This window comes from Aplidium turbinatum, chromosome 5, assembly GCF_918807975.1.
Source record: "Aplidium turbinatum chromosome 5, kaAplTurb1.1, whole genome shotgun sequence".
Taxonomy (NCBI): Eukaryota; Metazoa; Chordata; class Ascidiacea; order Aplousobranchia; family Polyclinidae; genus Aplidium; species Aplidium turbinatum.
In genome coordinates, this window is record NC_137476.1 from 12,971,799 (window position 1) to 12,999,578 (window position 27,780).

Below are 27,780 nucleotides of genomic sequence, written 5' to 3' on the forward strand. Positions count from 1 at the left end.
CTCAATTGGCACTAACAATGTAGCCTATACCAATCAGCAATGCATTACGGTAGTTGAGCGAGCCTTTTCGAGAGTTTCTGCAATCAAAACCAAACTGCGAAATCGTATCGGTCTTCAACTTTTGTCAGCGATTGTGAGAATCAGAACTTTGCTGCAACAATTGGAAAAATGCTGTTTGATCCCCGGTCATCAATGCGGAAGCATGACAGCTCTATATATGAAAATGAAGCTTCAGCAGTTGATGATAGAATTTTGTTGGGTGTTGGTTCTTGGTAGTTCATCTGAGTTGACGGGCTTATGCTATGCATTAGCATCTACTATGGAACCATTTGTATCTTGAATTTGAAAATAGGAATTTGTATGAAGTCTGTATAGCATTGGCTCGTCTAAATTTTTTTCTATTGAACAATGCTTGATTCAATATTGAACATTGTACTTATTGTATGTTGTATTAATGTATGTATTTTGTATCTACACAATCAGCATGATGGACAAAGATGTTGCTTTGTCCATGACTCTTGGGGGCATGCCCAAAAACCCCCCTAGAAAACCTGCGTCTTCGTTGCTCAACCGTCGACGTCGCGACGGCAAATTGGGCTACTTTTAAGTTGCTTTGGCGCATTTTTGGGCTCTTTTTTTTTTTTTAAATCTGGCAACACTGGTCATTCGTAAAATTGTTTGTTGGAAGTCAGTCGCAAGTTTAACTGTTTGCTTGGTGCTTGCTAGCTGGACAAATTTTCCGTCTTTTATCCAAGTAATCTGTTCTGTAGTGATATTTTTAGAGGCGTACGGTGTTGCGTCCCATTTTCGATAGCCGCGGGCTAATTTTACAGGAATACACTTTTTGAATAGACGTTTCGAGGAGTGTTTCTTTTTCGGTCATCACATGCAGACGAACGGATCCGGGAACTTTATGTTACAATTTTCCCACTGTCAGAGTAGACTCACTGACAAATTTCAAAAAATGTGGAAAGGTTGCCTGAAATAAACAAAAAGCATTACCACTACTAGCGCTAAGACTAAGTGCTGCTTCTTAATTCCCCCACACCACAAAATCATTCCAAAAGTTGATTTTCACTAGTGATCTATCAGTAAGGCATTGGATGAAAGTGTTTTCAGTTGAAATAAAGCCTTCCACTATCAAAAATGAGTGATTTTGGCAAAATGGAAATGTTTAGGCTTCTTAAAGCAGCATTTTCGAATTTCTCATGGTCAAAATCATGGGAAACAATGCGAGAGGCTAAAACGTTCGAAAAGCTTGAACATGTCTGATTTTTTAATTTTGAAGCTAGCTCGGTGGTGTATCCTCCTCTGAATCGGTAAGCATGAGTTCGATATATACCTTGTCGGGTGAGACCAAAGACTTTTAAAAACGGTACACTGGATCTAATTCCTGCTTGGCACTGAGCAATCGGGTAATAATGTACTCAGTTGCGCCTCTAGCGTATAAGGCTGCATTGACCCTGTCTGCTTTGCAAAGTGCTGAGGAGCAACGCATTCTGCGATGGATACAACGCTATACGAAAACAAGCATTATTATTAGCCTACTGTTATGTCCAGGCTTGCTGTTTCCCGCAATAATAGAATAATTTTTGCTTTGACTTTTTCATGCATTGTTTCGATTAAAAACCTCCAAAAACGGTGTATACGTCTTTTTCTTTTCATTTTTTTCACCGTAAATTGGAAAGTAGCGGGAATGCGACTGAAAGAAATGTAGCGCCTCTCCACTATCGCCACATTGGAAAAAACAGTAGGCTAGCGCCGCTATTCAAAAATGTTTCCAACAAAAAATGTAGCCCCACTATCGCAACAGTTACAAAAAAGTAGAGGCCCTAACGCCCAATTCTGGTCTCATCGAAGGTCCATATTTCCAAACCAACTAGGCTACACTTAGACCATGCAAATTCAAGCACTGGTAGGTATGTTTATTGTTTATGGGCTAAATCACAGTTGTTTAGAACTACCGTACTAAATTGGGAGCACAAGATCAACGACATGATATATAAATAATTAAATATCCTATTGTAGGGGAGACTGGGTTAAAGTGTGCAACGGGGTAAATGAGCGACCCCTGTTTTTCACAGAACTTCTTGTTTCTCTGTCCTGAACATATTACTCATAATGCCATTTCAGTCAGTTTATTTCTTAAGTCGGTGAGGATAGCATTTTACAATGGGGTGCAAACCGTGCAATTAATATTGTTGTCGAAAAATCAAACTTTCTATCGGTGGCAAAAATCTGAATAATTTTATTGCTACTTTTTTCACAAAAGTTTTAAACAAACGACGTGTTTTAGCCTGATGCTGCAGGTTCGCAGTGGTTTGTCACGAGTTTTGGAAATACATTTCCCTAATCATGCGTAGTTGTCATAGTAGACTCTAAATCTTATAGAGCGCTTGGTGAGAGTGATATACAACCGATCAGCTAGAACACTGATTATATGAAGTAGATATCACCGAAGGCCGGAGTTGCAATGCATCACTAGTGACGAATGGTGTTGGAGTCAGTGTGTAGTTGCTTTATAAGGTTCCTTTCTTCGGCTTGAGGCTGCTGTCATGATTGAATTCTGTCGAGTTGGGACTACTGTTAAATTTGTCGAACCAATTGTTTAGGTGTCGTAATTCTTCTTTTTCGACATGGTTGTTGATTTTTGGTACCTGCCTGGTTATGAAAATGGCCGCTTTGAAGCGCAACTGTACAGCGTTGTTCTCTCTGGCAATGAACGTGGATGCGAAGTCGGCGCGGCACTGTTTTTGATGATTAAAGACGGAACTTCAGGCTATATAAAAGTTTTATTTTCTCTAAAAGTTCCGTACACAATATTTTTTTAGCTTCATTGGACAAAATAAAGAATACAGTGTTATGTTTTAAACTTAAGCAAATGCCTCGGAATTATAAAAACAGACTGACAGGGGAATTGCTCAACTCACCCCAGAATTTTTTGCCGGGTTATACGCATATAAATCACATGGTGATCAAACTCAATCTAAAACGTAGCTAATTCACGGGTGCTTCCAGTTCACCCTGGGACTCATGTTGCCATCTTCCCCGTGGTGAGTTTCGGTAATTCAAGTGATTTAAAACAAATGGCAACAACCAGAGACCGGAACTTTCAAACGTAAGAAGTACTTATTAGAATTTTCTAAATCGAATCGCTTTTTTTGTAAAAAGCAACTTCAGCAAAAGATACTAATTTTACCCCAGTCTCCCCTACGTAAGCTACAATACATTAAACATATTTAACAAAAGCAACAACTGTTCGCCACCGCAGTTTGTAAGCTATCCACTATCCAGTAAACGTAAGTCATAATGTACCGGGTGCGGACAAAGTCCTTGGACTAAAATTAAATTTTAATTTACTATGTCCTTAAATAGATTTAGTACGGTAAGTGTTTGATAGTGCGTATTTATAGTATCAAACCTTATCTTTCAGAATGTGTCATCAGTTTATCATAATTTATCTTTATTTTAGAGTATAAGTGATAAACGTGCAACTATCATTGAGCTTCATCGAGCAGGCAAGACCAATTCAGAGATAATAAAGCTTCTTGAAGCACCGAAATCAACAATTTAACGCACTGCTAGCAGGCTTAAAGAACTGAACAGTGCTGAAGATCGCCCTCGAAGTGGGAGACCACGAACTTCTCGTACCCCAAAGGTCATTTATGCGGTTCGAGCCAAAATCCGCCGCAAGCCCAAGAGATCCAATGAGGAAAATGGCTCGCGAAATGGATGTGAAAGAAAAGACGATCAGGAAGATCGTTAAAACCGATCTGAAGTTGTCCTCATCAAAACACAAACTTGCAAACACCTCACAGACCTCCAAAAAGAAAAGAGACTCGATTGAGCTAAAATTCATCTGAACAAAATGATGTCAGGTACGGACATGGGAGATATCATTTTCTCAGATGAAAGATTGTTCAATGTCGAAGCAGTGTGTAACCGACAAAATGATCGTATCCTTTCTAAAATTCTGCAGACATTCCTGACTCCATGAAAAAAGTTTTCTTGCGCCAGAAACCGTCTTCTGTGATAGTGTGGGCCGCCACTGTCTCCAAAACCTGGAGGTCTCACTTTTGTTCCACAAGGCGGTAAAGTAAACACTAATTCGTACATTGAGACAAGTTTGACTCCTGCCCTTGCAGACTGCAGAGTCTAAGAAACACTTCAAAAGGAAGCCATTCACATTCCAACAAGACGGTGAAAACACGTCCGAGAAATGGAATCCCACACGTCCAAGAAAACCCAGAAATGGTGCCAGCACCATTTTCCTCATTTCTGGAGCAAGGAAGTTCGGCCGCCCTCATCACCAGACCTGAATCCAATGGACTTTTGTGTTTGGTCCATTTTGGAGGCAGATGCCTGTGCTTCATCCCATGACTCAGTTGAGGCATTAAAGTGCTCTCTCAAAAAAGCATGGGGCAAAATACCCCAAGAAACCCTACGTAAAGCGGTAGGGAGTTTCAGAAGTAGACTTGAGCGTGTTATTCAGGCCAGAGGTAACATATTGAATAAAACTTTGTACGATTGTTAGTTACTGTCTTGGCTTAAAATATTTTGCGATTTTATTCACTATTTACAGAAATATTACACTTTAAAGCAGTCCAAGGACTTTGTCCGCACCCTGCAGTTTCTGAGATTGAAACACGCAATTACCGTAACGTATCGTGAGCTACCATTTGGGATGGAGATTTAACAGCCATCTTAAGTTTGATACGATGAACAACTGAACGCACAAAAAAAGGCTAGCCTGCGTTAAAAGTAGCAAAGCAAAATCAAGAACGCAGGCTACAATCTCGAGTAAAAATAAAATTTTGCAATTTTAAGTAAAACTTTAAAACGAGAAATCTCAGGCTGCATATAAAATTGAATAATCTTAAAATAACGGAGGAAAAAGTTTTCTAACAATCCATTTCTGAAGTATGCGAAGTTGGACGTGTCATTGCTTATTTAGAGAAGCATTGGAACGATAACTTAGGAAAGTATTCCACGCCACAGCAACTGCCTGGATGTAGAGCAACCTGAAAGTCAAATCTTGGTTCACAAATCATCAAACACACTTACAACAATAGTTTACAATGGGCCGTCTAAGTTTCTAAACTTGAAAATGTTAACATCGTCATGTGAGCCTCTGGGGCCAAGGGTCTATCCTTTTACTAGCCCAGATTCATGATGTTCGCGAACTACACTTAAAAGTTACTAGAGAGCAGCCAGTCTTTGGCTACATCATCCATGACGCGCAGACCTTATACTATAGTAGGTGGCTTAAAAATAGTGCAATCATTGGTGCCTGTTTGAAGGAGCAGAGACCTTGGAGTGAAGAAGATGGTTGGGCTCCAATGCCCGTCGACGAAGAGACAGAGTGGCTTCTTCGCGACAAAGCTCAGCAGGTTGGATGCCAGCAAGAATGGGGAGATAATCCAATGGTGTGAGACGCAGGCATCCGGTCACTGTGCGCAGGGCGCTGTTCAATGTTCATGGCAATGTCGATGTTGTGGCAGTGAGCTATACTACGTATGATGTCAAATAAAACCAACATCGACACCATGCTCGTCTTGATCACAAAATTAATTAGTATCGTATGATGGCACTAAAGAAAGCAGTAGCTTTAAGGAAAGACTTGCAGTTCTGCTGCAGTTGCAAAACATTGCAAAAAATGGAACTGTTAAAGTGCAGTTTGTGAAAACTGTTCTCTAAATTCAGAGTCATGTATGTTCTGGCTAACTATATAAAAGCTAGCAAAGTCTGTAATTTTTTGCAAGTTCAAAACACACAATACAAAGTGTTGCCTAAAATTGCTTAACATACAGTACATCTAGCTACGATCTCACCTCAACTCGAATGGAACAAAATAGAAGTTGATGGTTTGTGCGGGAATCCATAACTTGAAATACAAAACTTGACCATAAACATCTTAGTAGCCTAAACGTAAGTTCGTGTTGCTTGTATGAACACAACACATCAGCTTTTAACAACTGCAACAAGCACTGATAACCATAAACCAAAAGATCTTTTTGTAAAAAATAAACCCCAATACGCGGTAATTGTATTTCCACAATTTCTTAAACTATTGTTAAGTCATGTGATTGTGTAAAAAGATTAGGGTACTTCATATTTTCGCCATTTTTGTTTTGTCTCAAGTGGGCGACGGTAGCGAAAGTTCAGCCGTTCGGAACGGTGGTGACATATTTAATTTATCTAGTTGCTTTGCGGAATGCGGCGTCACGATTTATCGTGAAACTCAAGAGAAACCAGAAAAGTAACAAAAGTAACAAATGCGTCATGTTTATGTCATTCGTCATGTCATTCATTTTTTAAGTAACCTATTTGTTGATTTTATATGATATTTCAAATACATTTTACATCAAAACAACCTTTTTCACAAAACGATGCTGTAACTCAAAACAGTCAAAGAATATTTGATGTCAACAAAACTTTTGAATGTAATGTAAAGGCAATTACATCGTTTTAACGTCGTCAGACGTTGAAATCGTGTACAAAGGGAACTTTTGCTGACCAGGTATACTGTAGGTTATACCTGAGAAACATTTACAAAAGCCATTTGATTTGTTCAAAGAACCCAATTAGCCTAACAGTTCGTATTATTGATTCAATGTCTGAATATTGAATAATATTCAATCGTTAGATTTACAGAAGGCGTCGTTGGATTTTCAAAAAATTGCCCAATAGGGAACTCGCCGAATCGGACTCGCTGAATACTAGCAGACCCTACACCCGGTGGTTGAAGATTTAGATTAAGTGGACGGGAAGGCAAGGAAGCCAATCTTCGTGTCCACCTTCAGGCATGCCTTTAAGTGTCCTGCCACAGACACAGCCGCATGCTCTTAAGCGGTGTCGAATCGGCGCCCTTTCGATTGCCGTTCCAAGGTTCTCACCACACGGCTATGCAGCCGACTACGACTACTGACAAGTTTCGAAAACGGTAAGGGAGCGTTCATAACTGACGTCAACCACTTTTGGCCCTTCGTTTGTCTCTTTTCTGAGAGGTTTCTCTTAAGCTTCACGATAAACCGTGACAAAGCAACTAGATAAATTATATAGGTCACTACTACCGTTCCGAACGGATAAACTTTCGGTACCGTCGCCCACATGGTCTGTCGCCCACTTGGCTCGTCGCCCAGATGGTCTCACCCAAGTGGGTTTCGTCCAGTTGGGCTCGCCCAGATGTCGTGTACCGGAAAATATGAACCACTTAATAAACATGCTTCACAGATGTGTGTATCAGCGGTCTTAAACTGCAAGGGATTGTAGCGGACGCTGCTAATCAGCATGCGCGCTCATAGTGCAGTGAAGCGCGTGACGTCAGAGAGAAACCTCTCGGGCACTACAGGATAAAATGGTCATTTAATTCTAGGTCGGAAGACAGCAAGCAAGTGTCATACCAAGCACCCAAAAAGAATGCTTTGTACCTAATTTTGCTGTACAATAAACAGATGATCGGCAACAAAAACAGAAAAATTAGATTAAATGTAGTACAATTACAATATATATACAATTACAGATATAGTGTAATTACAATTATTTAAATATGTTACAATCAAAGTTATCACGAAACTAACAAAACAAAGTAGGAAGTTCAAAAGTTGGAGGTGCAGAAAAATACTTGGCCTTTTTCTATTGTCAGAAGTTACCGAGAAAATTAGGCAAATGACACCAAAATCCACACGAAGGTTTTTATCCTATTAAACACCCATGCTGTGCAAACTTTATCTTCATGTTTTATACCATTTCTTCAGATTTTATCAACTTTTGTCATTTTTCAGAAATACGCAGCAAACCAAAAAAGATAAATAAATAAAACAGCATCTTGTGCGTTTGAGAACCCTGCTTAAAACAACCATATTTGAACATTATTTTATAGTGAAGCTTTGCAATCACGTCTTAAAGCTGAGGTGCTCATCCAATTAGTTCAAAGAAGCAATGTGCAAATATAACACTTTATCACCACAATATTTATTGCTGAAACATCTCAAGCCTAGTTATATGCCTTTAATTAAGTATAATAAAAACGCTTTTCCGTGTGAAAGCACATGCAAACTGTCCAGGAACGCTTGGAAAATCTATTTCATGACACTTTTTGCCAGCATTACGAATCTGCGATTGAGCTACGTCAATCAACTAGAACCCAAATATATGAGCCCATGACATGGAAAAAATTTATTGTGGCCTTGTCAGTATCATCTCAACATTTATAAACACCACCATGCTTCAAAATGTTGAGTGCAGAAGAGTCAGTATGAAGAATTAATTAAACCTACCATCCAACCTTTCTTCAAAATGCCCAGATAAGTAGTTTTAAATATATTCTTTGCTTCTTTCACGTCCTTTCCAGATAAGATTGGGTGCAGGAAAACAAATCCTGCGCATATAATGGGAGCGCCGAAAGTCTATAAAAGAATACAGTTCAGTGCACTACAAGCCATAATGAAGATGTATGCACTACACTTGTGCCAAACTAAAATAAGATGTAAAAGATTGAGTTTCGCTTTTAGCAGCATGATCATTACTTATTTCATAGGTGTAGATAGAACGATCTGTTTCAGCCTGATGCTGAGAAGTCGCTGTGGCGATAGTGGTTAATCGCCTTTTTCGCGAGTTTTCAAAACGCAGTTACCTAGTCATGAATGACATTATGGTGTTGGAATCAGAGTATTGTTGTTTTATAAGCACTCTTTTCTTTGGCTTTCGGGGGCTACTGCGGGGTAGTTTGTGTGCAAATTCGCAGCAGCCTCAACCCAAAGTTTGTGAAAAACCGCTATTACCACAGTGATCCAGTAGCATTAGGCTGAAACAGATCACTCTATCTACAGTCACTTATGAAATAAAATAGGATGGTTGAAACAAAGTAAACTACATTGCTTATGAAGCAATATACACTATGGTAGAGTGAAAGCTGTTTTTTCGTTGCTTTAGCACAAAAGAATATACTCACAGATATTGTCCTGTAATGTGTAAATACAAAAATGAAACGTATGCTACAAATAAGCCCACATACGATATAATTTAAACTTATATTTAAACAATAAATACTATTAATAATACTACAAAAAGTGCTCAATGCCAAGCAAAAAGTCAAGCAGAGCGAATTACAGCAAATATAGTTATTAGTTATTACTATAAAACCTCTAAAGCCTATTTCACCCTAAAAGGGGATCATCAGAAGGTCTTGAAAAATATGCAAAAGCAATAAATCGGTAATACCTGAAAAGATATTAAATGTTATAACCTTAATTTAATCTGAAAAAAAAAACACCTCAGAACTACAAAGGGCTACCTCCATCGGTTACCACAAAGCCTCAATTAAAACGTCCAAATGTGTATGGTGTTGGTTAGGGTGCATCAGCTGCCCCACATTTTTAAAACTACCAACAACGCATTTCTTCTATTGCCTAAACTGTTAGACTGGGTGAGTAAATCCGGAATGGCCGTTTTGGTGAGTCCGATTCGGTAAGTCCGATCCCTTAACGGGGGATTTTTTAATTTTTTTTTTTAAATTATCGGGTACCGTAGCCTAATTATCATTGCCGTTTTAGGGTTAGGGGTTAGAGGTTAGGAACTCACCGAATCGGATTCACCAAATCGGACTCACCGAATAGTAGCAGACCCGAGTAAATCAGTGTGTGAAAATGCTATAAAGTTTCGTGAACATTTAGGTATGCCACATGGCCCTAATGTTATTAAACGGTAACTCTTGTGCAATTTAACCTCTTTTAACCCCAAAAGTCACGTTTTAGTTCACAACTCTGAATTTAACGCCACTATAGTATGCGTGTACGGAACAATATTTTATGCTAATTGATATTTAGAATATCATAATGATTGGATTCCATCCTGTATAGCAGGGTAGGATGCAAAATCGTGCAATGCACAAACATTCAAGACCAGTAAAAAATGCATACAGACACAGTAAACACACAAAACAGATTAAATTAGTAATGCAGTAAACACTGTCAGTGCACCAGCATTAATTGATGGAATGTCCAATCAGCCATACATCATCAACCTACTACTTTTCGTTTCCTGAGGTTAGGAAGCGTTCAAATATTACGTAACGCTGTTTTTCCGATTTTTTGACCCCCCTCTCCCATGTGACGCCAACGTAACGTTTTTGTCAACCCCCCCTCCCCCACGTGACGCTTTTCTATTACAATGCCCGTTTTGCCAGTTTATATCAAAATTATGACGTGGAAACACGTGCTGATAAAATATCTTGGTTTGTATGCACCTAAAGCTTACGTTTGAGACATGAAATTTTAGCTATATTCTTTTTTGGAATTAAAACGTTATGTACCTACTGAAAACGTTTAGTAGCCTACAGCAAGCGGATGGAAAATTTTCATTGGTGTAGGCCAAGGGTCTCAAACTTAAATTGCCATGAGTGCCAAATAGACACTTGAAAATTAACCCGAAGGCCGCAATATACAATAAGAAGTCAATAAACAACATAACACAGTTAAAACGTAATAAAAAAACGGAGTAAGAGCCCTCCAAGAAAGTGAGATTGCAAGAAAAAGCAGTAAAAACAAAGAGATGAAAAAACACTGTGCGAACACAAGAAGAACGCTAACGCAAAAGAAAAAACAAAAAAGAGCGCAAACAAAACGACGTACCTGGGAAGCATAAATCTTGCAATCTAGTTTGAAAAAAAGCGAAAAAACTAACCCTTGAAGAACTTTATTCAGCAAATGCCAAGGTTACTGTTGCAATGACCACACAATAAGTGAATAGGCAATGTGATTGTGATGTAACAATACGAGTTTCTCGCACGCAATAAAATGGCGCGACAGCAGTGATAAAAAGTCCGGGGGAAGTTTGATGGGCATTTTCAGATTTTTTGAGCAATTTTATAGTGCATTTTATTTAATTCTGTAGAACAAATATGTACCTTACGGTACTTTAATAGTTAGTTATTTCATAGATTAAAAATGCACCGCGGCCGCACCAAAAGTCCACGAGGGCCGCGTGTTTGAGACCCTTGGTGTAGGCTTATGTGTGGTAATTGTGCCATCATGCCGACAATAATCGAAGCGAATGTTGCCAGGAGAATGACTCTGTGTGAGCCAAAACCAAAACTGTTTCAAAGTCTTGTTGTTTTCTCGCTTTGCTATTCGATCCAAACGCCTGATCGTACTCACAGACCTGTACGTAGGTCGATCGAGTTTTGTGGGTAGGCTACTGCATTGACAGTGGCTTTCACATATCTTGAAAAATCAAAGACAGAAGGAACAGCTTCAGGGATGAGCAGGTGTCTGGACTTGGTGCCTTGTAGCTCTGCCTGTAGATTACGTTGGTAATCGCTGGCCGGAAAATGATTGCTGTACACACGCAGTGCTTGTTTACAGGTGGGTCTTTGAGTTTCATCGCCGAGATCCATTTCTTCAGCTTGTCGTCATTATTCAGAGGTAAACGATGAAAGGATACCCCTTTGACGATTCCCCGGTTAGTACAACCGGGAGCCATACCAGAAGCCACCATTTTAAGGGCGTAAAAACTCCCTTAGCAGAAAATTGTTCGCTGTTTCGGTAGCCTACGCGATTTGTTCCTTGTGTTTTCAAGCAAAACAGTAGCTTACCAGTCCGCCTCTTTCGGCGCTCCCGAACCCTCCGAAACGCACTTAAAAAACCACAAAAACCCGAACCCTGCCGGATGCAAAACTGCCAACTACGGAACGACAACATGTGCAACACCAAGAACTGTGTCTATAAGATTATATGTAAAAAATGCAAGGAAAGCTACATAGGCAGCACGATTCGCCCACTCCATTCCCGCCTCAAAGAACATCTCAGCTCGGATAAAAGTTCGGTATTTGATCACCAACAACAATGCCAAGCAGACTTTGAATTTAAAATTATTGGAAGAGAAAATGACGCGGTACAATTACGTTTCAAAGAGGCCATATTCATTAGCAAACAAAATCCTAAAATCAACAACCGCGCCGAAAGGGAAGAACTACGTCACCTAATCTACTAATCCAACAAAACCTCACAGCAATAACGCCTAACAGCACAGAAACTCAACAGCCGGCAGCCTCAAGCTAAAACAAAGAGCCATTTTAAAAAACCACTCACTGACTTCAACACCATTCGTCATAGCACATGACTAGGGAACTGTGTTCCGAAAGCTAGTGTAATTTGATATTGCCAAAAAGAACCCGCAGCATCAGGCTATAACAGATCGTTTGAATCTACACTGTGAAGTAAAAAACAGTAGACCTTGGATGCGGCGTTGCCAGCCAATCACGTCATCAAAAATTTTGAATTATGAGAATCATTCAAATCAAAAAAGGTTTTTTAATTAATGGTAACACAAAAAATAAAAAAATTGTTGAAAAGCGTTTTATTTCAGAAAGATCTACAAATACAAAAGCCATGCATTTTCGTTGCAGTGCACCTTTAAGTTTAAAGCAGGAGTGTACAACGTGCGGCTCGCGGGCCAAATGCGGCCCGCGAAGATGTGCCAATTTAGAAGTGTGTGCGGCCCGCGCAACGTGTTAATTATTAGTATAATTATTATAATTATGTTATAATTATAGTTTAACGTAAATGTATGGTCATTGGTCACATAAAAGGCATCATGAACAAATTAAGACTTTGGAAAGCTCATGTACAGACAGCAAATTTTTTTCTCTTTCCAACTTTGAGAGACTATGGAATGCATCCTGAGAAGAAAACTGAATTTGCAGACCAAACTTGAAAAATTGTTGTATGAACTTTTGGCTCGTTTCAAGGACTTCAAATCTCATGAACATTTATTTGGTATATTCTCTTCGTCATTCAACACAGACATTGACAAAGCACCAGCTGATATCCAACTTGAACTGATTCATCTTCAAAAGAAAACAAACTTGAAAGCAAAGTACATTTAGAAATAAATCTTGGCGATTTTTACCAAAAACATATCAACTAAGATGGCTTTTCACATTTGAAAAAATCCATGGCTTCAAAAATGGCTCTTTTTGGCTTAACGTACTTGTACGACCAATTTTTTTCTAAAATGGGCGTCATGAAATGTCCCTATCGATCGGTTCTGACAGACGAACACTTGGAAAATGGACTTCGGATTGCGAGCACTTCCATTAAAGTAAATTTGGAAAAAGTCGTCGAGAAAAGAAGCCAACTGCAAACTTCTCACTGAACTCGTTTAAAGACGGTGTGACAATAAATTTAAACAGCAGTTTTCTTCAGAAATTTATGCGTCTTAACTTATTATTTCTGCAAGCACAATTTCCCTTGCTCGTCACGCACTGGACCCCGACCACCTCCTCCACAGTACATTCCAGCGCCTACCTGCAGAACAGCAGCGACTGAAATCAAGACGCCCATTTGCACCCGCCGCACGACAGCTTCTGAACAACGTTGAAGATTTTGGAATAAGTGCGGCACACTGGACGAACTACACATAGAACACGGAGTGGCAAAACAACACCTCCCAACTCCGTGATTTCCTACCCGACATCAATCCCCACCCTCCGGGAATGTCCCTCGCAAGACTTGCGTGGGTCCAACTTAACCGCCTACAAACCGGCGTCAGTCGCTTTCATTCAGATATGTGCAGATGGGGCCTGGCTTCCTCACCAGGATGCGAGTGTGGTGCCACAGATCAAACAGTAGACCATGTCGTCCATGACTGCCCAATCCATCAACCACCACATGGAACGCTTGGACTGAAGGCCCTGGATGATGAGACTGTCGAGTGGCTGATGACCTCATGCCCTAACATATAGTCCGGAAGAAAGCTCATACAACGAAGAAGATTTCTGCAAGGAGATAACCCCTAATAATGCCATAAGAATAACATGAATAACAAAAAAACTACATTTTTGTGCCTGCAACTACTAGAAATCATATGTTAAATAAACGTGTAGCCCGCGGTTTCACCCAGTTATTTATATCTGGCCCTCCTGTAATAGAGGTTGCACACCCCTGGTTTAAAGCATAAAGACCAAAAACAGTCTTTAATGAATTTATTAACAATTAACGTAATGTACTTCAATAGCTGCTGAAGTCAATGAGACATCTGTGGTCGATCAAAGTTGTCACTTTCATTGCAAAGCAAACATACGGTAGCCTACTGCTTTCTTGCCGACTTGTGTGAAAAAGCGCTTGAGCATATTTGTTAAATTCGTTTCAACTTTACGTTTCTTGGCAAAATCCATAGGAAAATATTTAGTGTAAATTCAAAATCTAATTCTAACAAAGAAACTAAAAACACAAAGAACTAAAGTTTAACCAACAATCACTATTATTTGTCGGAATGGCCCGATTCGGTGAGTCTGATTCGGTGACTTCCTAACCTCTAACCCTAACTCCTAACCCCTAACCCTAAAACGCAATGATAATTAGGCTACGGTACCCGATAATTTAAAAAAAAAATTGAAAAAATCCCCCATTAAGGGATCGGACTCACCGAATCGGACTCACCAAAACGGGCCATTCCGATTATTTGACGTAGTAAGCAAGTAGTGGTAAATTACGGCAGAGTGCGCCGCGGGCCACATTTATGTAAAGACCGGAACCTGTCTGCGGGCCGTGCAAAATCCCGTCCCGGCCTGCGGGCCGTATGTTGCCCGTCCCTGACTTAGAACCTGTATGGAATTACGGGAATTGCAGTATCGTAGCTGATACTTGATAGAGATTTTGTTGGTGCTGTTGGATATGATTTCAGCTTAATTTAGTATCCGAACGACGATACCAGCCAGCACAAATAAACTACCATACTAGAGAGCGTTACGTAACGTTTTGCTTGAACCTTCTCCCCCCCGATGTGACGCTAACGTAACGCTTTTCATAAGCCCCCCCTCGATAGCATTACATAATATTTGAACGGTCCCATAGGGGTTATCTTTCTATCATTCTCAACTACTTGTATGACACTTTGATAGTGCCCTTCACTTTTGGCTGCTCGACAAAAGTCAGAAATAAACTTCACCCCTCTTTCCAGAGTCATTGATGACATTTATGGACATAGCATTGTACAATGACTGTTGGTAGGAGTCTAGATCTGACCATTGTTTGACACTCACACCAAGAAACATAGGATCTAGTTTAAGAAGTCAAAAAATGAACCAAGAATCCTGTTTAACTAAATCAGATAGTTTAGTATCTTTGGAAGTGTTTGTTGGGAATACAGGTTTCCCATGTCCTGTTCCAAATCGTCCAGTAGGTAATTTATCAGTATCCAGAGGTTTGTTTGCTAACATAACATCACAGATAGCTTTTTTCTCTAAGTCAGTAACATTAGAGCTGAACAACGACAGTGGTATCATTTCTGGAATCAAATACCAATAATGTTGTGAAAAGGCTTGGAGAGCGATTTGAGAAATACTCTTATTCACATTAGCATAGCACGAGAAAACATGAATGAATGTCAGGTCATTATAAGGAGCATCAAAAGCAGACGGACAAGATAACCACCATAATAATGCAATAGACAAGTACTGGTACAAGAAAATTTGTCATTTCTCTTAATTTCGGAATTTGCTGTTTTGTAGTTATGGTACCGGCAGGTAAGTTGGCAATCTGGTGTTCCATTAAGCTTAGTTTAAGCATGTATATGATCTTGGCCATCCAACGTGCCTTATGTAAAGCACCCGGCCTCGTGAAATTGACTGGTTGATTTGGACCAAGGTAGCCCAAGCACAAATGAATAAATTCTTTATATTTATCACATTTAAACTTCTCCTGCGCTCTGCATAACCTGAGAACATCTTCTTTCAGCTGTAATGCTAATATTTTTGCTTCATCAAAATTAGATATGTCCAGTCTAGCTAGTTTTTCAGCCGAGCAATGTGGAATCATTCTCCAGTTTTTGCGTAGTCTTACAAACAACATCACATCAGGGAATTTTGATGTCTCTATTTTTAGCTCATTGAATTCATGAGTGATCACCACTTCACCTATGCGGTGCCTGCATCCAGGCTATAAATGGGGTTGATCCAACTTCTGCTGCAGGCTAATACATGCCGCCAATACATGTCATTGTCCAATGTCCGTGTTACTTGAAGTGGTATCAAACACTAAATTTACAACGCACTTCGAACAGTCCCATTGTTCAATCAAATCAGCTGAAACTTTTGCAACTATTTCACCCGTTTTACGGTCTGTTCCAGGTTCATAACTAGGGATGCCCAGAAAAAAAATGTTTGAACATTGTCAAGTTTTTGGTGTTTGGGTGGGTGATTTCACACCTGTTCTACTCGTCTTCAACAGAGTTGGTGGTGAAATTGACTCATACAAAGACATATATATATTATATTTACTTCAATCACTGTTAGTTAAAAATTCACCTGATATCACAAGAAAAGAAATTTCAAGCAACAGAAAATGCTGAAAAATGGAGGATTTACAAAGCGAAAATTAAATGCACATGATATCTATCTGAAAACTAGGATGTTGAATACCAAAGAGAAACTGAAATGAAACCCCCTAAAATAAACTAATAAGGTTTCCATTTTTAGATGCCATAGTTACTTTGTTAAAAGCAAATGATTAAAACCGAATAACATAAACACCATTTATTTCACAAACAACAAGATAGAACCACAATTTTGTCACAAATTCAATAGAATTCAACTAATCTTATGAGTTTTATGAATCTGCCAAACTTAAGAATTCTGCCAACTCAAAATTTCGCTTCTAAACAGCTTAAAATTCTGCTAAATTTCTCAAACTTTGCAATAAAATCTGCTAAGTGGCAACCCTGCAGGGCCTGTACTGGATCAATCTTTATGCTCTGTGTGGCATACCTAAACGTTGGAAAAATTAAGCGATATTTTACCACACATTCTAATTCATATAGCCTAACAATTTAAACAATAGAAATAAAAATTGCATGGTCGGGGCTCCTGATGCATCCTAGTATTGGTATCAATCTGTTTGGTTTCCATTTGAACGTCTTTTGACTTTTATTATTACTTACAGTAATCAATTGAGGCTTTTGTGGTAACCGATGGAGGTAGCCCTTCGCAATTCTGATGTTTTTTTGCAGATTAAATTAAGGTTATAACATTTAATATCTTTTTCAGGTATTAGTACCAATTTGGCTCGTGAAACAGGCTGTAGCCTAGAGGTTTTAGAGAGTAATAACTATACTTGATGTAACCTTATATTTACATAATATTCAAACTTATATAATATAATTTAAACAATAGGAGAGTAAGCTTGCCCCACACAAACACCAGACAGAAATCACGCCAAAAACAAAACAAACAAAAGCAGCCGTTCCTAACTTCCTATGCTTCACCAACTCCAAACAACTTGCTGAGAATACATTTGAAGACATCGAAAAAACCGAACAGTTATCTAAGTGAGAGGGGAACCCCTAATGTTTTACATGAATTGACAGAACAAGAAAATAGCCACTCCAAAGTATTAAACCTCACTGCGCTCCTTGCACACCAAATTTTTAAGTTGGACAGAAACAAGACCACAGATATAGGTCTTCTAATTCTAACACCAGCTGGTATTCTAACCGAAGCGTGACCAATAGAAAGGAAAGATCTTACCAGGACATGGAATTGAGACACCCACTGTATGGCCAAACTCCAGCACACAGGCGTCTGAAGTCAAGAAAAGTTTCCTTGCCTCAGTTGTCCCATTAGGTCAAGACGATGTCGCCGCCAATGTGCGGGTTCAACTATGGCAGTCCTAAGGGACTGGCCGCCAGACTGACATTGACCAATATGGAGCTCTTACCCGTGGAAACTGGAGGGCCTTCCTCCTGGAAAGCGTGAACCGTGGAAGTATTGGCGATGCCGCAACCACTTAAAAACTGGCATTGGCAGGTGTAAAACTTTGATGAGACACTGGGTGTATTCCATGGGGAGCACAAGTTGCAAATGCGGACAGGAGCAAACAATGCAACATCTACTCGAATGCCCTGACCTAAAAGCAAGGTGCTCTGCACAGGATATGGCCGAGTTCAAAGATAGAGCAAGAGCTTGCGTGATGCTCTGGGCTACGGCCGTGTAATACACGATGAAGAAGTATTCTAACCCTTACAAAAATACCCCTGTTAAATTTTTAGCTGAAATTTAGCTAAAAATTTTCAGATGGAAGATATGGAAAATGTTTTGGGATGGAATGGAAGATTTGTATCAAGGAAAGGAAGAAAACATCACGATGGAAGATGGAAACAACGTCTTTCATTCAATCTTATACCCCGACCGTTGGGATTGTTGGGCAGCTGCTTAACCACACGTTTTGTTGTGCTTGTCCACTATTCATAACCTTTATTTCTTTTCTCCATGGCTTTTCATGGCATGGATAACAAAAGAAACAAGCGCTAAGTTTTAGTAAAATTAGGTCACATCTCCATTGATTTATAGTTATACTCTTTATAGCCTTGATAAAATGTGTTTACTGTTTAGCTTTGTCGGAAAACAGTTAACCATTGAAGTGGTTGCCGAAACTGCTTACTGAGCATTCTGTCAGCATCAGGCCCGTAACTAGCTTGGAGCACCAGGGTGGGGCAAAAAGTATTCCAGAGGGGTCCAACTTTTACCTTAAGTATCATGTACGAACACGTGTTTGTACACAATGTGGTATATCTACACAAAAACATTCATTGTATTACAGCGTTTACATTAGCATAGATTATCATAGAAACAGCAGCGTAAACTGGCATTATAGAGTCAATTACATACTGTAGCTTAAGCAGTTATAATGACGACAGCATAGAAATTGAGAAACAAAATCATTTTTAAAACATCCGATCCGGATCCGACCACCAACTAGCGATAAAATGGTTAAAAATAACCATAGAAACCGCAGTGAAATAAAAATTTATGATTTTGTAGTTGACTCTTCTGTGGTTAATCCTTTCATGAACTTCGAGTTCGTTTTAGTTTATTTGCATTTTCCTCTAATGCGCTGTATAAATCACACAAAATATACATAGAAAATAGGCATTTAACTATGATCAAATAGGGCTGCAGCCGCTGCACCTGTCACTCATCGTTTTGTAAATAATTGTACAATGTGTAACCTACATTGCACCTCTTTTTCTCTAGTGCAGAATCAACAATCATCTCTTCAAGATCAATCTTTTAAGGATAATATTGAGAATGTATTTCACACCATCAGTGAAATATATTCTCGCCATAGACAGGTTAGGTTCTACCTTAACAGAAGACGTTGGTGGACTTCACTGAGTCTATTAACAAAAACGTCCAGGTCTATTTTCTCGGTCATTTTCTTTTGAAACCCCAACAGGACCAAGTTCGCCTGTCTCGTCTGGATCATAGACCTGCGTGTAGGCTTGTCTATCTGAAATAAGACCGAGAAGCCACTCTCACAAACCGCACTCCTGGACTCAAATGATGCCATAGTAGCAGCAAGTTAATATACATTCGGGAATGCCAGTGGTTGATTGTACAGTTCTTGCAGTAGGCTAATATATTGGAATTTTGCAACTTCCACACGGCCATGTAGGAACTGTTTTGCGACTTGCAATTCCGCCTCTGAAGGAATATCTATCTTCAGTTGCGTATATAGGCCTAATGCAGGCATGGGAGTCGATAGTGAAAAAGTAAAGAATATTCCGATATTCAATAGTGCCAAAAAAAGTAAAGAATTAACCGATTTCGATACTAGAAAAAAAAGTAAAGAATAAAGAATGTAGTAGGCTAACCGATATTGAAAAAAAATTATTCCACCACTCTTTCTGAATGCTCAAGGCAGTAACAAATTGAAAAAAAGTCAAAGAAGTGAAAAAGACTTCCCACTCAAAGGACTAGGAGTAACAAAACATAGTTTTAAATGTAGTTATGCAATAATAATCCTTCTGAGAAGAGTCACAAACACAGTTTTAAATGCAGTCATGTAATGTGCCAAACTGCTGAAGCAAGCATTACCATTAACGCCTTGACAAAATTGGAACCAGAGTCTGTCACATAATGAGTTATTTTGCCACTAAGTTTAAATTCCATGATAACACACTCAATCAGCTTAGCCAAAACATCAAATGCGCATCTTCCAGTCAATCGTCGTAAAGCAATGCAAGCATACTTTCTGGTCAGATCTTCAGTGGTATACCAATGTGCGATGCGGTTTCCCCGCAAAAAAAATTCGCTCCTCCTTTCAATCGAATTTCAAAGTCTGCCTAATAAAATTGTGGAATTCGGTTATTATTTTACGTTGTTTATTTGTAAACTTTACAGAAAAGTACCGAATATTGAATATCGGATTCAACGCACAAAAAAGTAAAGAATACCAGCTAATCGATACTTATTTGAAAAAGAAAAGAAAACACGGATTCGATAGTGACAAAGTAAAGAATAACGCTATCGAATATCGATTTGTAATCGATAGTCCCAACCCTGGCCTAATGGAATGAGAGATTCACGATCCAAGAAGTTTTCATTTTTTCTTGAAAGGGCACGAACAGATGTGTAAAACCATAAATTGTCACCAAATCTGAGTTTCATCTCCAAAACAATGTCGTCTATCACAGCATACATCAGTAACTTTCTCAGATCCCTTTCCTTTTTCATTCCTACAGCAAATAGTAGGCTAGGCTAACTCTTCCATCACCAGGAAATCACAAATCAGTAAGGCGTGTATTTGGCAGTCAACTTTCTGCACAGTATTCAGGAGACTGATCGGCTATCACACTGCTTTGCTCAGTTGGAAACTGGTGCACTCTGGATCTAACCAACAATATATCTCGAGTCTGTTTAACACAACATTCGACCACACCATTAAACACACAATGTTTACAATTAAACAACACAAGAAAATCGGATATAAAACTGAAAAGTCAGCAAACAGAGCTAATTAACATCATTTTTTTCCAGGGGGTGCCAACATTTTTGTAGGGGGGGCTTCGCCCCCCCCTGCGCCCCTCCTAGTTACGGGCCTGGTCAGCATGTGTACCGTCAGGCTTCATGCTATCATAGGCTGCTGAGAAACATAGTTGATTGGATGGTCTAAATGGCTAGCGTACACCGTTATGGTTAGTGAATCGCAATTACTCGCTGTACTAGTGAGTAGGTATCCCACTCGGGTCTGCTACTATTCGGCGAGTCCGATTCGGAGAGTTTGTTAATCATGAAATTAACAACTTGGCTGAAATGGAAGAACCCCCTGTAATTAAACATATTTGTGATAAAGAACTGAATAATCTTTGACACATCCTTGCAGTGTACTGATATTCCTTGATTCTTCATCCTTAGGTAATGTTCTTCAACGGTAAAAAAGATTGTTTTGTCAACACTTTTTTACGGGGGTGTGTTTACACCACAAGATGGCATTATTTTGGCTATTTTGCTTTGGGTGCATATTTTGATGCATTGTAAGTTTCTAATAAATGTAGTGTTACTTACCAAACTTGGTGAAGTTGTTATCTGGTAAGAAAAGAACATTCATGATAAATATAATAACCATCCTACTTTTCATAAAAAAAAGTTACCGACTTCAAATATGCCACAAAATTTGTCTTTGGTGAAGAAAAGAGCTACTTTGAGGCTTGATTACTCCACTATGCTGCAAATTAATTGCATTTTGACAATGCAATCATGTAATATAGCTAAGAGTGAACCATTTTACAAAACATAAGCCTTATAAAACCTTTGGAGCACAAGATATGGTTAAATAAAAATGGTCCAAAAAAACAAATGCGGTAAAGTTTAGGGGGGACCTAAAACTTTAAAGCATCATATTTCCAAAACTATAATTGATATTGAGCTAAAATTTGTAATACATGGCTATATCATTCCAAATAACATATTGACCTAGTTTGAGAAAAATCGAAGTGGGTCAAACTGGAAACTTATGATTTTCAGGACGTTTGGCATGGAATGTCCCATATACCCTAAAAAATGTGTGTTTTTGAATTATTTTTAAAAATAATGCATTTAGAGAAAAAGTTTCTTTTATGACACATAGAAACGTAGGTATTCTGCATCTTTTGACACCAAAACTGACTTTCTACTATGAGTGGTGACCAAGTTAGAGAATTTGACCTTTTGTGACCTTTATGGGGGTAGGTGGCTGGGTTTTGGGGCCTACCAAAAAAAATTGTGTAAATATTGTTTTTTAAAGGTTTGCCAGGTTTTCAGAACCCCCCCATATTAAAATTGCAAAAAAAATATTGTTCAAACCACCCTAGTGCATTAACGTGATATATTTTTACTATCTTGTTGTATGGATGCGAAACCTCGATGTTAAGCAAAAAAAACACAGAAGTATATAAATGCCGTTGAAATGTAGTTTAATGAAAAAATTATACCTCAGTCACAAAACAATTTTTTGAGTGGCGAATGAACTGGGCATCAACTCCTAAGCCTGGAACAGACATGGTACACGCAGAAGTTCCAGAAAACAGCACAGAATTGGAAAAGTGGTTTGAGTACGGTTGTAATGCTTGTGTTACAAGTTTACAACCATACACGACAGTATCTGACATCTTCAGCTTGACCTCGTACTTACATGCAGGGTATGGGATGAAAGATGGAAAATGTCAAGTATAGAAGATAGCCCTCCATCATGAACTTTCCTTCAATAAGTTCGATCATCGGGGTTCTTAGCTCAGCAATCACTGTTTGTGTTATAATACAGTAATCACAGTTTAAGAGCTAAAGAAACGATGTAACTAAACTTACCTGATCACAAGCAACAGTCATGGCTACCCTAGGAAAATTAAGCCAGTTCAGAACCTTCAACCAAGTGGACACGACAGGGCCCTGCAAGAGAAAGCTTTTATTCGGTTTTGTAACATGATCTGTTTTGTGTTGTAGTTTCCATGACAACATTTCTTATTCACATAGAAATAGCCTTTGTTAATATAAATTGTGATCAAGACTTCTGCTTCAAACATACCAGTAATCACTCATTGCATTGATTATGACAGACAGTTGTATTTTATATAATACAGCACCCACTGTGCAATGTGCATGCATTAAACACACATTTAGTAAAATGTAAATAAAAGCTTTTAAAAATGATACTGAATAATCACGTTATTTACAAAGTAACAGAAACCGCAAATCGACATCACAGCAGTTCTTTTAAAGTCATAACATGGAGGCCGTTGTTCAATAGCCTGCGCAAAGATGTCTCCAACAGAACATAGAACACCTGAACACAAAAACATTATTGGACTAATGTAAACTTAGTGCCCTAGCTAAGAAATTAAGCATATGAAATCCAGGGTCTGCAACCACCGAGTCACAATCTGTATTGGTTATGGCCTAATGTATTGAATACTATTGGTCCAATGGTCCATAAGGCATATTGTTATCGGACGTAGAAAGATAAGATTTCTTTTTACAGACATAGACTACTGCACAGAATAGTTACATTTATGATAAGTTTATGGATTCTCTTTAACTAGTTCAAAGGATTCAAAAGATTGCCGACCCATGTTCAAAATTACATTTAGTCAATTTTAATTCTACTTAAAAATTGTAATGTTTCAAAACATTTTAAACATAAAATATCAGGCCTATAACCACTGAAACGTTAATACATTAATCATATGAACATAGTCAGGGATTACTAAACGTAGTCAGGGATTACTAAAACTGTTGCGAATACAGGGTCATTAATAATAAACGTTACAAGAGATCCAATTTAAATATTGGCAAAGAAGGCAAACGTGACCTATAGAACCATGTTCACAGTTCTCAGGATGGATCTGAAGATGAGCCCATTCAAACACACGAAGAAACAGTTTGCTAAATGCCTATACCATTGACAAACGTCTCTCCAGATCCAGAATTCTGCTCTCATGCATTGAAGGAGGAGGAACGCTGCCAAACCTTGCGTTCAGCGATGAGAAGGAATTTGATGTCCAGCATCATTTTAACAGTCAGAATGATCGTGTTTGGTCAAGAGATGGTGAAGTGGAATCCTGGTTAGTCACTCGGAGACAATGGAGCGGCGCCGGCATCAGTGATGGTGTGGGCCGCAGTCAACAAATCAGGAAGGAGTCTATTGATTTTTGTGGACCAAAGAGTGAAATTAACCAAGAAAATTACCGAAATGATATTCTTGAGGGTTCAATGTTGCCTTGGGCAAAGAAACACTTCAAAAAACGTAATTGGTCATTCCAACAAGATTCTGTCCCTTCACATGGAGCTAAGAGAACGCAAAACTGGCTTTCAGCCAATGTGCCGTTCTTCATTTCCAAGGAAGAATGACCTCTTTTATCCCCAGACCTGAACCCCCTAGACTTTGGCATCTGGTCTTACCTGGAAAACAAGGTTTCGACTAAGCACCACCAAAGTTTGGAAGCGCTGAAGGCTAATCTAAAAAAGGACCTAAATACCTCAAAGAGTTAATTGTGACTCTTGCAGGTCCTTTTCGAAGTGTCTCCGACTTGTTATCGATGCAAATGGCAGACACATTAGGTAAAACTTGTTTTTCCGAAATATTTATTGATTTGACAATATCTCCGTGGCCATACCCAGTTTACTGCACTGAGGAGGCCAGAAGGCGAAACGGTGGTGCACTGTCTGCAGTTATTTATTTGACAATAATATTATATGTTTATCACTCAAAAATTGTCTACCATTTGTTAGATACAGTTGTTTGAAGTTATATCATTAACTACTGATGACCCCCTGTACAGTTGGCGAATACTGTTCCATAATAAAGTGGTTTTCAAACTTTTTTTCCTGGCAGACCCTTTTTGCTTCCTTGAAATAATGGAGGACCCCATCACTTTTTAAGCCAAAGAATTAAAAAAAAAGAGATGACAGTATAATAAAATTAGTCTATATATAACATTTAAATCAGTACAGTACGTCCTTGATCTAATTATTAGTACCTCGTTTTATCAAACCAACTATATGGCAAAGAACTGATGCGTTAACATGTGGGGACCTCGGTTCAGACCCATTGCAATTATCCATCTAAACCAGTGGTTCTTAACCAGGGTTCGATCGAACCCCTGGGGTTCGACGAAGCTGTTTCAGGGGTTCGGTGCGAACGTCCTCTAAAACATTAACACACGGCCTACTGAATGGTATATCATAGAATATTTTTGGAAAATATTGTCCAGCCGAAACTTGATTGCGGCTTACATGATAATAAATAAACTTCATTTTCTCAAAACTTGAATTTCCTCAAGTTTGCTTTTTGCATGGAACGACACAAGCAGGGCTCTCACTGTTGAGGAATTTAGTTCTATTTTCAATTTTTTCAACAGCAGCAGATATAAACAGTCCATAGGCTACTTGAATTGCATTATCCAGCTTCAAGAAAGCAAGATGCAAAAAAAAACTTCAACACAACAAATTTTCAAATGTTTTGGTGCCAACAAATGAAAAGTTATCTTCTTATTACAAAAGTTGCCCTTGAAGTTCTCATGCCATTCGAAACTACTTATTTATGCGAGCATGCGTTCTCTATTCTGGTGGATGTTAAGGTAAAAAAAAAACGAAACCGGCTTGCATACGAAAATGGCATGAGAATTGCTGTTTCTGAGACAAAGCCTCGAATCTCACTATTGGTCACAGAAAAACAACAACAGAAGTCTCATTGATACAGTAATGTATTACTATTAAATGTGGTAGATTTTCATTTTTGTGATTCAGCGAAAATTTGGGGTTCAACGAAAGCTTGCAGATTGGCGTAAGGGTTCGGCAGGTTAGTAAAGGTTAAGAACCACTGATCTAAACGTTTCTTTTCATCATCATCAGTCGCTATCACCATTTACAGCAGATTGCGCATCAACATAGATTATTTGTCTCCAATAGTGGCGACTTTGAGCTAACTCGACCACTCGACCAGTGACGCCAAATTGGGTCCAGCCATCTCTGTCCATATGAATGTAGTCTTGCCATCGTTTTGGTTGTCTGCCATGTTTTCTCTTTCCTTTGACTTTGCCTTCTGTGCAAACTTTGCTGATGCCGAATTTTGATCTTTTACTGTGGCTGAACAGTTTTAGAACTTTTGATTTCATTGTTGCTGCAATTGGATGTTGCTTTGTCATAATCAAAGATCTTCTATTTTCATGTGGTCAAGTAGCCTTTTATTGGTCATGCTTCTCATAATGTGATTTTGGAAAGTAGTGAATTTTTGCATTGTTAATGATGTCCAATTTATACAATACATTCTAAACTGTGGATTGGAAAAACGTGTTAAAAACTTAATATGTAACCTACATAGCTTTAAAGTGAGCGTGGAGCTACCTCGATATGACTTTAGTGGCTAAACGTATCCAGCATTGCTGGATCTCGTTTATGTCTGACACTGTAAGCGTATGTCCTAATTTTGAAACCCTAGAGAAAAGTCACAATTTGAGAAAAAGTGGTTTACTCAAAAGATTTCTTTAAACGACAGGAGTGATTGGCCAAAATATTTCATTAGTCGGAAAAATTTAAAAGATGTTGTGCAGAGTTCTTGAAGCTTCCTCACAGACCCCGGTTTGCAAACTATCGCTACAAGATCATCAAATATTGACCGCAGATAATCTCTATCTATTTATATAATTTAACGATCCTTGTTCCCCATATTGCTAATAAACTGCTTTGATGACATTTCTCCATGCGACGTGGTCCTGAGGGTCGACCGAAACAATATCTTCTAGCGGCAGATCTTGTCGAGCCAACGCTTTTTAGAACATTCTCAAGGTTTATTTCCATGGAAGTAAAAGGCCTGAATTTCCTTAAGCGACGCAACTTCTTCCATGAGTCTGTACCAACGCAGCCTTCTCGATCTTATGACGTCTTTAAACTGGTGGATGACAAGTCTGAATCTCAGCTTTTCATTCATAACTCGATCAGAATGGTGCTTGAAACAAATCCATCGTACCAAGGCATTGTTATTGCAACATAGCCGATTTTACTCTTGACAGTGATTGGCCAGGTCTCAATTGCATATAATAGGACACTCCTCACACACATATTGTACATGTGACTGCGGCTACAGAAGGGAATATCCCTGTCTAAGGATAGGAATGAGCTCACAGAAACTCTTGCGGGCCAATTGCACTCTCACTAGGCATCCATAGAGCCTTTGAATTGCGTAATTCTGGGTAACCAATTGTAAGCTTGTCAGCAGTTGGCTTTAAAACTACCATTGCTTCACCGTGGCACTTTTCGCATGTAAACTTATAATTTTCTTAGAAATATTTAAAGTGAGAAGAATCAATTGCACAGATCTCGCAGAACTAAAAATTGACTGTTTATTTTTTTAAAAGCTTACACAAAATGTGTAATTCCAGTACAGAAATAATTTACTTTTCCGCAATGGTACAGTATTTCTTATTTTTGAACTAAACAAGCTGAGCTACTGCACTGTATTAACATACCGTATCATAACACCAGTTTTACCTTATATACATAGTGTTGACTGTTCATAATGGTGTTTTAGCTTAAAAGCTTACAAACTGTCCAAATTGAACAAAACGGATAAAGTTGCACACAAAACATGGCCAAATTTGACATCAGCAGCTAAAATGGCCCTAGAAAACATTTATTTCATGCTGTAAAATTAAAAAAAGCATTAAAATAATTAAAACTGCTGTTACTTTACAAACAGCACGTTTTTGCACTACTGTATCCTAACAAACTCATAAAAAGTGGTACTGGTGCAAACCATTTGTGTGTTTTACAAGTTGTACATAGTAATCAATTTTATAACCTGCAGTTGCCACTTGGGTGACAAATGGCCTCTTTCTGACCATATCACGATAAAATGAAAACAACCTCATAGCCATGTTTACTTTTATAGCTAGGTACAGACAAACAAACCTAGCCTGAAAAACAAATATACATGTAATTAAAAATATTATAGTTGATAGCCTACAGCAGTT

General features: G+C 38.7%; 1 protein-coding gene across 1 annotated transcript; it reads right to left on the reverse strand.

Annotated features, from left to right (window-relative positions):
- Positions 1-1,912: 1,912 nt before the first annotated feature.
- On the reverse strand, positions 1,913-27,702 carry LOC145770286 (mitochondrial inner membrane protein Mpv17-like). Its single transcript, XM_082581883.1, has 6 exons — positions 27,609-27,702; positions 22,987-23,096; positions 22,622-22,702; positions 8,280-8,408; positions 5,832-5,884; positions 1,913-5,021 (listed from the first exon to the last, which is right to left on the reverse strand). Exons 1-6 carry the CDS (start codon positions 27,682-27,684, stop codon positions 4,940-4,942), a joined length of 531 nt encoding a protein of 176 aa, XP_082438009.1. The 5' UTR covers positions 27,685-27,702; the 3' UTR covers positions 1,913-4,939.
- Positions 27,703-27,780: the final 78 nt, after the last annotated feature.